Source organism: Tupaia chinensis, unplaced genomic scaffold (assembly GCF_000334495.1).
Source record: "Tupaia chinensis unplaced genomic scaffold, TupChi_1.0 Scaffold000217_1, whole genome shotgun sequence".
In the NCBI taxonomy this organism is placed as follows: domain Eukaryota; kingdom Metazoa; phylum Chordata; class Mammalia; order Scandentia; family Tupaiidae; genus Tupaia; species Tupaia belangeri.
In genome coordinates, this window is record NW_006159692.1 from 1,270,746 (window position 1) to 1,284,802 (window position 14,057).

Below are 14,057 nucleotides of genomic sequence, written 5' to 3' on the forward strand. Positions count from 1 at the left end.
GGAAAAAGAGTGCTCCGGGGGCAGAGCGGGCAAAAAAAAAAAAAAAAAAAAAAAAACAAAAAACAGAAGTAATCCTTCACTAGTCATTGAGATCACCCCATGCATGAAGAGAACACAAGAAAGGGCTTTTCTGGGACAGGCATTGCAGAGGACACTTGACACACTTGTCCTTTTCTGTCCTGCTTCTTCCTCCACCCAACTTTGGGTTTTTAAATTATTTTTCCTTCTTTACTTAAAATGCTATGGTGAAACATTTTATGTGATGGTTACTTAGCAGAGTAAGTAAGATAAGCCACAATTGGATTTAATTATAGCCTATGAAAACTCCTTTAAGACATTCATAAAATATAAGATCCCATAGAATCTCTAACTCAGAAGCAGTCAATTTTTCCTTCTCTGTTGCTACAAGTCACTTTTTTCAGCTCATTTGAATACAAAGAGATTGTCTTGCCTGTAGAGGTGCCTAGCCTGTCTTTAGCTAAAAATATGCACTCGCTATTTAAACAGTCTGTGATGGAGACGTACAAGTTATTTTCTTCCATCTCACACTGACTGCATGGCATACACTCATGAGTGAATATGCTTGAGTTATTTGTGAGTATCTGTATTTGAATTTCTGGGCATACATGCCACTCCAAGGCAAGCCGATGTCAATTTTCCTTGACCTATGCTTTTGTGCTCTGCTACCATCATGACACTACTTATATGAAGGAGGGGGAGTGATGTTGGCCATAAATGAGGCCAAAGCCAGTTTCACAAAGGCCAGTGTGTGGCAAGTGAATGACTCAGCTGAGATGTGGCCTACTGGGGCTGGGCGGTGGTGCCGTGGTAACCTAACTAGACCCATCTGGGAAGGTCCTAGACTTGTGTCCCAGGACTTCCCTCTACACACTGGATATATACACGCTCGTAGTTCAGGCTGATGGAGACCAGGGTGGATTGTGGCATTAGAACCCTGCTGGAGGGGCCAGCAGGTGGTGTGGTGGATAAGGGCGCTGGATTCCCACATGGCCAACCATGGATCAAGTCCTGGACCTGGTGGCTTGCTTTCTCCCTTTCCCTTTCTCTCTCTCTCTCTCTCCTCTCTCTCTTGTCAAATAAAGAAAAAAATATATAACAATAACAAATGGAAATAAATAAATAAATAATTATTAAAAAAAAAAAGAACCCTGTTGGAAATGTCTGTCTGTCTGTCTCGGTTTCTGTCTTTGTTTCCCTTAGGGAAGAAATAGACTTTAAAAAGGTAGAAAGAAGCTGGCTTCATAGCACAACAGTTAAGCACTGTGTGGAGGGAACTAGGTCCCTTGTGGTCAATTGCAGTTCAAATCTTGGCCCCTGTAGCTTCAAAAATACAGTGGACACATAAGCACATGTGCCCAGGATCCTGACAGGAAGGAGGAATGGAGGAACTGGCAGGTGTGCACTTTCTTTCTCTCCCTCTCTTTCTGTCTTCCCTTAGTGTAAACACATGCCTTCAGGCATGAAAAAAATAACTTAAAGAAAAAAGTGGCCTATCTCTCAAACACTTGACTCAGTGGGATGACACTTTCAATGTCACTGCCTCCTGCAGTGTTTGGCCACTTTAAGGTTCAAGGAACTTCTTCCTTCTGCTTCTCTTAGTGTGAAATTGTGTTCTCACATGCAACCTACAAAGTTGAGACCTAAGTCTGATAGACATTTCTTTACTCTTTCAGGTCTGAGAAGATACAAAAAGCGTAGAAATAAAAATTATGAATGCCAGAATGCTGCAACCGTCATTTTGGTAGGTGTCAAAACATGCATCAGCTTTCTTGAAAAAATAGGGAACGTCATGATTCAGCTTTTTATTTGTCGTTTTATTTTAAGCTAACATTTACTGTGTTTGTGTGTGCATGGGTTACAGGGGCAACATAAATGAATTATGATATGGGGCCCAATTTCTACACAGATACCGTAAAGGTCAATGAAGTGGGGAGAGACAGTGCCCCAAATGTGAGTTAGAAAAAGGATTTGGCCAAGCTCCAGGTTCCATGTTGGTGTCCCTGCAGAGGAACATCATTTACCAGAGCACGGATTCCATATCTCAAACTCCATGATAAAGGCATAGCTCAATTCCTTCCAGCCCCTGTTGACCTAATCTCTCACCCTGTCTTTTTCCAACATGGGATCAGGGCATTCCAAACAGCAAAACACATAAGGGAGGAAAAGTCAATTCTACTTAATTGAATAATGATGTATTCTTTGTTTTTCATTTGGAGCCAGGGCTCAGTGGCGAGTAGGGTTTTTAAATCAATATGGTACCAAAAATAATTTCAATTTGAACCATTTTTATGCAGTCAAAAATAAGAATAACAGTGAAAAAAGCTTTAGAATAATTATTGTTTACTTAAATGAGTCTATGAGAAAAATAATCTTAGTTCATTCTGTGAATTCCTTAGGCTCCTTGCCCTTTGTAAAACACAAGCCATTATTGCTCAGTTTCTGGGAAGACTGGAATGTTCAGGATCAAAATTTGAATGACAGGTGCCAGGAGATGGCATGGTGGTTAAGGTGCTAGACTCCCACGTAGCTGACCATGGTAACTGACCATGGTTTGAGCACCAGACCTGGTGGCTTGAAAACCACGCTGGGTGCGTAAGCGTGCATGCCCAAAATCTTGAGAAGAGAATGGAGGAGAAGGAATTGTGGTATGGCCATCCCCCCCACCCACCCCGGGGGGGGGGATTTCCTACTTACCATTACTGTCTCTCTCTCTCTCTAGTGAGCACATGCTCCTTATGGCAAAAATCTAAAAAATTGAATGATGAAAAAATTCTATCTAATTACATAGTCTCATTTTCTAATTTTACACATCAGTCACCTGATTGTACTCCCTTTATTACTAAGGAATAATTAGAAGATTATACTGAGACTATGCCACCTATGTTTTATTGATCTTTCTCCCTGCTTTCATTTTTGTTTTTCTCCTTAGGAAACAGAACTAATGAATTTCTCAGGTGAGGCTTTTATCATTTTATTTCATACAGATCATTTCCTTCAGAATAATATGCTAATTTTAGAGTGAAATAATCCTATTAATTCCAGTGACATTGTGGAATCTTGCTATCCTCTGAGTTTACAGTTCTTTCTGCTCACCATCAAAGCAATTTATTGAAATTTATAACTTATATTTAAAAATAAGTCAGGCAGCTACAGGATACTATATTCTGAGGCTTAAGAAAAAAGTTTCAAAGCCAGTTCAATGTATTATAGGACTCCTGCATGAGCCGAATTTAAACTAAATTTATAGACTGTTATTGGTATACACAACTCCATAACAACTTATGCTGGGCATTTCAAAAGCTCATGGTAAATACTTACTAAGAGAAAACTATACATGGATTTCAATTTTTTTTTTTTTGCACCAAAACAAATGCATGCTTTAATTTTTCCATGAACTTTTTAAGGTCTCCTTATACCTGATTCTATTGGTTTCTGTTTTAACTGTGATTCGGTGAAAGGATGACCATAAACTTTGTGCCTTAGAAAGGTTTGTGGGTCATTGATCATCAGATCCATAAGAGTGATTAGAGGTGATATTTTCCAGCCCTGTTATTTTTATGGATGAAAAAAGAAGATACAGCATTGTTATAGTTTGTGCCCAGGTCATATGGCAACTTACTGGGACCCAGCAGGTGCTGGAATTAGAATTCAAGGTTGGTTTTCGGTTTTAGTTTATCCCAATCAGTTCCTTAGATCTCTAAGACTTCCATGTATTTTTCAGTATGATAAGGGGAGAAATAAATAAACATGACTTTTAGGAATGAAAATTTCATTTAGGAAAATATGTTTTCCAAAACTATTTTCTGTTTTTCAGACATTGACCTGAGCCACCATATTCCTAATATTGCTGAACTAATGACACTAAAGCAAGTTAGAAAGTTTGTTCGGGAGAATGGTATCAATGAAGCCAAAATAGATGAGATCATGAATGACCATCTCCAAGATACTGCTGAACAGAAAGTCCAGCTGCTTCGTACTTGGTATCAAGTTCATGGGAGGCAAGATGCCTGTAATACTTTGATTAAAAGTCTCAGAAGAGCCCGTCTTTGTGCTCTTGCAGATAAAATTCAAGATATAGTTAAAGGGAACCTTGCTAGTGATTGTAAAAATTCTAACTCAACAAATAAAAAGGAAGGACACAGACTGGTCTAGAGTGAAACACAGCTAACTCAGTTCTGAGTGCGAACAGTCAATTGGAAGGAACATAAGTGTGTGAAGAAGGTCTTCACAGCTGAAGACTGTGAACAGTGCTTAGCATTTTTATGTATTAGATTTGTAGAGCTAATATATTTATAGATTTTGAGGAAGTCGTGATTCTGCCTTCAAGAACAATTGACATCCAGTGACGAAGACCAACATGGTCAAGAAAAAAATGCAATGACATATTAATTGCTCCAACAGGAGTGTATACAAAGGACAAAGGACTAGCATCATGCTCTAGTATAGATTCTGCAGGTATGAATGTCATTAGTGGATGTGAGTTCAAGGATCTGTTCACCAGACGACCTCATGTCGAGGATCAACAGAAGCCATGACCTTTTGTTGTACTATCAAGACTGCAACTTCAAAGTTGTAAAGGCCACTTTGCCTCTAAATTGTCTCTTTGACTCTGTGATAATTCTAGAGATTTTTACCATATTTGTAAACTTGGAGTACAAGCCAAGAGAAGCATATTCAGGTACAGCTTGCATATGCGTTCTGCTTGAATGCAGAATTTAACAAAGTTCTACCTCAAAGATCTTTGTGCAGATTATTGATATTATATTAGAGAATATTTCAATTTTGAATTTATATAGAAAATGCAGATTAAATTGTAATGTTTGGATATTTCATGTTTATATGCCATTTTGCTGTATCAAAATAACCTACTTTGTAGTCAGGAATCAAAGTATTTTTGAGCAGGAGAGTATTACCAGAGCTTTGCCTCCTCTTCATTTTCTCCTTGATGTTCATCTTGATAGCCTAATACAGTCGAACCTGGAGTGTCACCAAAGGAATACTTAGTGATCTATTAATAGTCAAGACGGGGGACCAGCTAATGGTGCAATGGTTACATCCCTGGACTCCCACATGGCTGACCACAGTTTGACCCCTGGATTCAGTGGCTTGAAACTCATTTTGGATGCATGTGTGTACATGCCCAAAATCCCAAGAGGAGAATGGTGGAGAAGGAATTGTGAGTTGGCTATCCCCCCTGAGGGGGGGTGTGATTTTTTGCTTTCTTTCTCTCTGTCCTTCTCTCTGTCTTTCCAGAGAGCATATGCATCCTATAGCAAAAATCTCTCTAAAAACAAAACAAAACCAAAAATGTCAAGACCACCACTAGAAACTTCTAGCCTGGGTGGAGCCTCCTTTGGAGCTGTGGATAGTTTGCCAGCTCCTAGAGGACCTGGCCAACACCCACCACCATAATGTCCCACTACCTGTGTCTATGCCCCTCCTCAAACTCATCTCTGTTCATGAGGAACATGACCAGGTCTAAAGATTTATGGTACAATTGTGGTCATTATGGTCCTATAGTTCATGTGTATATTCCACTATTTCTATACTCACTGTCCAAGAAGATTTGCTTATGTTCAATTTGAGGATGTTCTGGATGCTGAAGTGCTTTCTGTAATTTGGACAGAAAATGGATTTGTGGACATCAGAATGAAATACAGTTTGCCCAGGGGGACTGGAAAATGCCGAATCAGATGTACACCAAAGAAGGGAGGAATGTGAACTGTTCCTTGCCTTGTGATGACTATGACAAATACAGACATTCTAGAAGCTGAAGTTATGAAAGAAAGAGTTGAACAAGTTGGTCTTTTGATTACAACTATACAAGATCTTATAGTCCTAGAAATTGACTGGAAGACCATAATGTGGCCAATGTCATTCTGACAATGGCAGACCAAACTGCAGCTGGAATACCCAGCACAGTTCTGCTTACTGTACTTCAAGAAAGATCTGAAAGTGGAAAAAGAATTTTTTTTTTTTAAAAAAAAAGCAGTTCAAGAACTAGTGGGTGGGATAAAAGAATATTATCAAAAACTACATTAAGACTAGCAGTTGGCATAATGGCTATGTCAGTGGACTCCCATGTAGTCGACCGCGGTTAAAGTCCCAGACCTGGTAGCTTAAACTCATGCCATGCGCATGTGCATGGGTGCCCAAGATTCCAAGAGGAGAATGGAGGAGAAGGGAGTGTTGTGTGGCCATCCCTGCCCCGGGGGTATGTAATTTCTTGCTTTCTGTCTCTCTATTTCTCTCTGTTTTTCTGGTGAGCACACATGCTCTGTAGCAAAAACTTCTCAAAAAAAAAAAAAACTACATGGAATAATTGAAGTCTCTTCAAGGTTGAAAGTAAGCCTTTTAGGACAAATAATAGTAAATTCAACTCTGTACTTGTGACAAATAATCCCTAAATATGAATAGATGTATATTGAGTCTGGATAACAGATCCCTAATAAATTATCAGAAAGTAGGATGTCTGAAGATGAAGAAAGACAGCCATAGTCTCTTGTAGTGCGTCTATTGGTCTATTGGTCTGTCTCAAACTGAATTGTGTGGGAAAAAATACGATGCGATATAAACTTTTTCTTGTTTATCTTGTCAGTCAGTTTCATTTTCACCATTATTGGCAAATTTTGCCTTTATCCTGATGCCAATGTTATCTGTCTAATCTTTGGCTTTGTTGGCATCTGAGATCATCTACTTGCATATATCATGCAGTTTAAATCCTCTTTAACCACTCTTTGCCAGGTAAATTCCGATTGTACTTGATACCAGCTAAGAGGGCCTATCTCTTTTGTAGTCAGTATATTCAATACTTACTGAGCCCTTACTATGGGCAAAGCACCGTACTGGATAATTGAGGAGAAAAAAGTCTAGTTAAGTCTAGTTAATCATTATAGTATGGCCTCATTGTTTTGTTTGAAGTGTATTATTCATAACCATATTTTCCACCATTCATATCATAATGTATTTATCAAATCCAGTGTATTATCAAAGAAAAGCAACTTGTGACTATCTGCCGTTTAAAAGTATCTCATATTTGTTTGCATCTCATTAATATAAATAATGAGAACAATGATGTTTTAATCTGTAATAAATTTGATTTATTGCTCAATGGCTGTAATATACTGGAGTTATGTTAAATTGTTAACTTTGTCTCATCAAACAGATATTAAGAAATAATCCCCCAAATAAGTATTTGACTTAGTATTAGATATAAAGGAGACACTGGGTGCTATAATTAGATTATTTTGAGGCAGACAGAGATGTTATCCCAATTGATTTAGTATGTTCTGTAACTGAGAAAATGTTCACCAATTATACCTTTTAGTGGTTGACATGTAGACTTTATGGGGAACGTGTTCTGTGTATAGTAAGTAGATAACTTTTATAGCATCTTAAAATAAAAGAGAAGGAAGAAAAAAGAAAAGAAAGGAAAGGAAAGGAAAGGAAAGGAAAGGAAAGGAAAGGAAAGGAAAGGAAAAGAAAAGAAAAGAAAAGAAAAGAAAAGAAAGGAAAAGAAAAGAGAAAAAAGAAAAAAGAAAAGGAAAGAAGAAAAGAAGAAAACTTCAAGCTTGATTTGGAGAGACTAACTGTTTTTAGAGAAGGTAGCCTTGTGGCATATCAAGAGCTCTTGTCTACTACCAAAGGTGATAAGGTAGATTTTTTAATTTTATCTCTACCCCAAAAAGTGTTCAGTACCTCCCCACGTATTCTCTTCTGCTACAAACGGCAGCTCATATACAGCAAAGATAAAATGATCATCAGATTTTAGGAACGGCCTTGTTCTTTCCTGCAGGTTTTTAGACAAACAAGCCTCTTTATTACTGCTTTGTTAGTTTTACATTTCAACAACCTCTGAAAGTTTGTATTAAATGTGACTTTTAACAAATATTTTTTATATTTATAGAGATATAAACTAAAGATTGTTATACACTGAAACAGATCCTCAGAACCACCTAAGAACTTCCATTGATGAGTTTTTTTTTTTTCCTTATGTTTGGAAATATAAAATGTAAGTAAAAATACTTCATTAAAATGTTTTTGGTATTTCTGAGTATCTCTTTTTTGGTGGGAACTTGCTTTTTGTTTTTGTTTTCCTTTTTGCTAACTACTATTAACTGTAATAGGTTTTTGAATCTTTAATGCTTTCTTTGGTCTCTTAGGAGGTACTTTCTTTTTACAGCCTATTAATAGTTAAATCATTCATTCCATAGGTTGTTACTGTTAAGCATACCTCTTCCAAATAGCACTTGATTATTTGGTCGATGAGATATTTCAGGTGCTGGAAGGCGGATCAGAAAGTATAGATTTCAAGGGGTAGGCTTTATTGGTAAGAAAGCTAAATGAGGACTTAACATTTTTTTTCTGCATACTTTCCATTGTACCTACTTGCTAGCCATTGGAGCATCTCTCTCTATTAATATTTAATTTTAATAATAAATTTGATTTAACCCATTATTTCCAAACTATTAGGATTTTAATATGTAATCAAGATAAAAACTACTAATGAGATAGTTTACATATTTTTTTCATAGTATGTCTTCAAACTCTGTTTTGCATTTTATATATACCTGCAGATTTAACTCAGATTGGATTAGCCACGTTTTAAAGATCTGGTAGACCCATGTGACAAGTGGTTATCGTATTAGATAGTTCTGGCAGGTCTAGGACAGCCTTCTCTTTCTGGTTACATTTTCCCTACTGCTAAAGTCTGGTTCCTAGGTGTGATAATGAGGTCTCTGGGTTGGTTGGAAATTCAGTACCTCCCAACCTTAGATTTTGGAATTGTCCTGCTTATAGTGCTCAGTAGTTGTTCTTTCCCCTATAGTTGGTCTTCTCTGACTCTTGGAGTCTTGTCTCTGCATGCACATGCATGTGTACCATAGAGCCAGACTCCAGAGACCCACCATACAGTGCTGGAACTACCTTCCTGTGTAGTTCCCTTCATTCCCATACTCTGTTTTGTTGAGTGCAATAGCCCCAGCGTCCTGAACTCCAATCCAACTCCAGCCTCTTCTCTTCAACTTAGCAAGATGTTTGTGCTCTGCTTAGTGTCCCCTTCCAACTCTGGCCTAGAAAGTGCCTTCGGGCAGCAAGTCTGAGTGACTACAGGACTCTCCTCACTAGTTTCTCTTCTCTGAGGGACACAGTCTGTCCCACCCGTTGTTACCTAGTCTGTAGAGAGCAGGAAGGCAAACGTGATGTTCCTCATTCTTTATGGCCAGAAGCAGAAGTCCTACTTTGCAAAATTGACTTACAGAACATAGTCTGGTTTCCCAACCAGACCTTCATTTTATTATAGTAATGAATTGAGAGTCATAGTTATCTGAGATGAAATATTTATTTTCCCTATAATGGTAGAAACAAGGGTACACATTTTTTGAGCCTTAGTTCCACTGTCTATAAAATGGAAAATTATTTCTATATTTGGGGATTTTGTGAAGATTAAATGAAATGTGTATGAAGTATATACCACGGTGTCTGGCTCCGTACCCTGACAGGTAACAAAGAATTCCAACCCAGATGCTTAAGCAAAGTGTAGATTTATTGGCATGTCTGGAGATAGGGTGGGTTTGACTAACTTAATCATGCCTCTGGTCATGATTCTGTTTTGTCATGTATCAACTTGTCAGTGCCAAGGTGTCTAGCTATATATCACTACATTGGAAGAGTTAACACTTACGTCCCAGCAACCAGCAAAAGCACAGAGAGGCATTCTGATGGGCTGTGTAGCTCAGAGGCAAATCCTGAATCGATGTCTATGATCAGGGCAATGGGATGTTCTGAGTGTTCACAAGCACCATTCTTGGGCCCTTGGATATGATCAGATGGTGGGGGAGAAGAACTTTTATTGAAAGGATAAAAAGGAGCTATGTGGAGGATCACCAGGATATTTGTGAATATCCAACTTAAGCTGGTTTAAACTGTAGAAAAACATCTTACCTTATATGCCAGGTAGCCCACAGGGATGGCTCACTGTTGTAGTACAGGCTGTTGTACCAGCTCCCAAGAGCCAGTTGTTACATGCATAGGAATTCTGAAAGCCTCTTGTTTGCTGCTAGTGTGACATCGCAATGGTGGTAGTATTCATACTTCAGATATTGGCAAAAAATAATACCAATTAGGGGTTTTCCCCACCGGAGAGCCAGTTTTGGCACACTATTTGGCCCAAGTCAGGGTTGGCTGATTCAGTGACTGATGATATTATTAGGGACACAGGATCCTTCTCTAGCTGTCCAATCTGCACCCACAGTCCTAGTTTTCAACTAGAGCTGGCTTCCCACACTGTGGTAGAAATGACTTTATCGGTGAATTGGAAACATGGTTCTTTATTCGTATCCGACAGCAAAGTGAAACAGGAAAAAGGAAAGGAAGAACATAGTCCATCAGATGTGGATCGTCGAGCTGGGCTTTGAGTCTGACTGAGCCAGCTTCAGTCACCTGCCCATCCAAATTGTCGGCCATGCGTTGATTGGTTAAGGCAACTCAGCATCCACTTCTGGAGATGGGACAGGGTCAGTTTTTTACCATTTTGTGAGTTATGGGAAATGTTGGATATAAGTTAAAATTCTTCTAGGAAAAAGAAAGGTGAACTGGATGCTGGATAATGTCCACTATGGTAGGAAACCAACAATATCCACTCCACATAGTCTCTGTGGCCCTCAACAAGTTGTCTAAGCCTTGGAAGGGAGACTCTGAACCCTAGAACAGAAGGAGACCGGTTGTTACTGGCCTCACCATATCTGAGAACCCTTGGACAAGACACACTGGCTTTTTAATGACATAGCCAGAAACCTTCCAGAATCTTCACACTATTTCAATGACTCTCAGTTTGAGTCTAGGTCAGGTCATGACAACTAGGGAGCGTTTTGGTTGGATTCTCCCAAAGGAAACCTGGAGACAAGGAGTGGATGCATGTGGTTTATTTGGGAGGTGATCTCAGGAGACATGGTGATGAGACTGGAAAGTAAGACAGGGAATCAAGAGAAGCCATTAAAGCAGGCCCTGTGGACCAGATGAGTGCTGTAGATAACGGGGCTCCATTCTACTGGGGCCCCTCTAGCAGAGTGTGTGGGACACTCCTCCACTGTGTACCAGTGAGGAGGGTCTTGGCGCCAACTCCAATTTGTCACTAGTTGAGGGACCTTTCGAGGTCATTCAATCCCTGATGCCTCTGGTGAGACCTCCTCCCACCTTTAGTAGCCTGAGAATAGACATTTAAAGACTTGGCTGGGGCATGCAGGGAGCCACACCCTGTGGCTGGGCATCACCTCTTACTTGGCAGACTTAAGAACACGGTGTCTCTAGGTGACTGGGCAAAAGGAGCTCTGGGCAAACATGGAAGGAGAACAGGCTGGTGCTGAAGATGGTGCTTTTCTGTGGGGATGCTTTTGGGTTAGCCCTGTCTGGGGATTTGGGCCTCCCTAACTCCTAGCCCCCAGCACAAGCCTAAGCTGAGTTTAAAGGTGCAGGTTCTAGAGCTGCCCTGGCTGAAGGAGAGTCTTCCCATATTATTCAGTTCTGGCTAAACAACTCATCAGGAAGTTATGAGAGCAGCAAAAACAAGAGGAAGTAGGTAAGGAGAGAGGAAACTGATTTTCCAGTGTTTACTGCATGCCTTACTACATGTTTACACGCACACATAGACACACACACAATTTGACACAATTCAAAAACTTTCCAAACTTTCACAAAACTAGAAATAGAAGAGAACTTTCTCAATTTGATGAAGGACATTTAGGAAAAAATCCCCAAGTAACATGCTCCTTGTTAGGGCAGAAATAAATGTACACGATTTGGTGACTCCTCCCAGAGATCCTCTAGTCACCACCCTATGGACAAAGGAGGTGAGAGCTGAAAGGGTCAATGAACTTGTCAAAGTCAGAAATTTCTATGAAATCAGTAGGCCTACTGTCAAGAAAAATTGCAATCTTTCCACGTTGTGCTAAGACTACACATTTGTCTAACTTCTCCCTACCTTGAGGTCTGGTTTATACAAGTAGCGTGTGAGCGGCAGCTTGCACAGGTCTGATAGCAGACACAATCCTGTTCACTCCGCAGGCTGCAGCCGGCTGTTCATCAAAGATACAGTTTGGGAGAAGGGATGGAGAGGAGATTACCGAGCCAGGATCAGCCTCACACATATATCCTTACATTTATTTAATAAATGCTCGTTGCGTTTTCACTCTGCACCAGGCCCTGCACTAGGTCTGCTTGTACACGCAGCCGTCTCCTGGTGACAGATGGTAAAGGGATAGTGACTCACCCACATGTGAAATCACAGCTGTGACAGGTGTGGTTAGAAGGAAAAGGAAAGCGGTAATGTGCTGGGTCAATGTGACTAGTGTGTCAAGTAGGACAGTGACCAATGATCTGCGATCTAAAGAAGGAAGGGAGACGTAAAGTTTCCCATGGCAGGAACAAGCGGGAGTAGAGTGAAGGAACAGCAGCCGCCATGCTGTAGGGAGACCCAGAACGGCCTGGAGCCCCTGGATGGGGAGAGGGAGTGGCGTGGTCTCTGCGGTCTGCCCCATGCAGCAGCGTTAAAGGCAGGGGGAGTGCGTGTAAACATTCCCACACTGAGGGCTGATCAGCCACAGATCATTTGTCCTTAGCCAGGAACGGCTTCAGCAGGTGTTCCTGCTACCTTGACAGCCTAGCACGCTTGCCTGGCCCACAGTGCTAGCTGTGTTTGGGGTGCCCAGGTAATTCCGTGGTGTCTGGGATGTATCCCCCAGTGAGAGCCCTGCTGTGATTCTAGTGTGAATTTGCAGAGCTCAGTGTACTGAAGGTGAAGGGAGGGGAAGGGTCCCCTCATAACTGTATGATCTCAGGAGAGGAGGGTGGGGAGCTCAATCCCCAACGTTGAAATCAAGACTTGGCTTCTTCAGGAAGACTTTGTAAGAACCATGACAAAAAAATTAATTATAAAATAACTGAGAGCCTGTATAATCAATCTAGAGGTACATTTGCTCCAGAAAGAACTTCACCAGGGTCCCTTACATGGCACTAATAATCTTGTGGTTCCTGCCTTAGATTAGTACATTAATGACAGCTAGGAGGAAAAAAAAAAGGATCTCAGCTACAAAACTAAAGACTCAGTCAAAATGGTCCTTCAACTGTATCCCTGAAGAGCAGCAATGACTCAACACAAACGCTTTGCATCAAGATGGCCACAAGATGGCAGTGTTTCTCCCAGAACCGAAATTGCCTCCTGTAAGTAAGACTTCATCTTTAGGAAATATTTCCCATTCATTTAGCTTTTTTTTTTTTCCAGCAGAGAAACGGCCCAACATAGAGTAGGTCAAAAATTTAAACCTGCAATCAGGTAAATCTATTTTCAAATTCTAGCTCTGCCTCAAATTAGTTGTCTAACCTCAGATTTAACATCTCTAAACTGTGGTTTCCTGGTCTATAGAAGGAAGACATACCTTGCCTGCTCTTCTTATAATGGTGAGAGGCACGGAAGAAAATATATGTGCAAGTGTAATAAGTTATAATCTACCATGACACTGGTCCTTAACCTTTAAGGTGTGTAACAATTGCCTGAAGCAATTTTAAAATGTGTGTTCCCAGGGATGTTTCAATAAGCCCAGCCCTGGGACTGGGAGGATGTGTTTTACTACATGCTAATCTGTAGTTCTCCACCTGCAGCCTGGGGACCACAGTTTTAGGAGCCGCATGGTACAAATGCGTACTTTTGGAAGGAAAGCAGTTAAGGCACAGAAGTCACTCTTAGTTATTCTTCCCTTGTAATGACCATTTTTTTTTTCTATTTTGAATAACACTTTTATAAACTCTCTACTTTGCTTAGATGAACTGAGAGCAGAAATCCCTATTTTATTCATCCTTATGCCTTGGTAGCAAGGGCTGGGAACTGTTCATTGGATGATAGGACAGCCCTGGACGGTCTAGAGGTGTTGCCTAATTATGGGATGCGTTTGGGTATAGGCCCGAACAGACCTAACAGAATTGTCCTCTTTGCCTGTGGCCCCCGAAGGGCTCCTCATTGCTCCCAGTGAAGGGACTCAATGCCT

General features: G+C 40.4%; 1 protein-coding gene and 1 pseudogene across 1 annotated transcript in view; both read left to right on the plus strand.

The window, feature by feature from the left end:
• FAS (Fas cell surface death receptor) overlaps positions 1 to 4,493 on the plus strand; it is a 31,100-nt gene extending 26,607 nt beyond the window's left edge. The window contains exons 7-9 of the mRNA XM_006147610.3: positions 1,695 to 1,762; positions 2,951 to 2,975; positions 3,836 to 4,493. Coding sequence (XP_006147672.1) covers positions 1,695 to 1,762; positions 2,951 to 2,975; positions 3,836 to 4,173 — 431 coding nt within the window. The 3' untranslated portion in view covers positions 4,174 to 4,493. The remainder of the gene's footprint in view (positions 1 to 1,694; positions 1,763 to 2,950; positions 2,976 to 3,835) is intronic.
• Positions 4,494 to 5,266: 773 nt separating this feature from the next.
• Positions 5,267 to 6,138, plus strand: LOC102488071 (serine/arginine-rich splicing factor 10 pseudogene; annotated as a pseudogene).
• Positions 6,139 to 14,057: the final 7,919 nt, after the last annotated feature.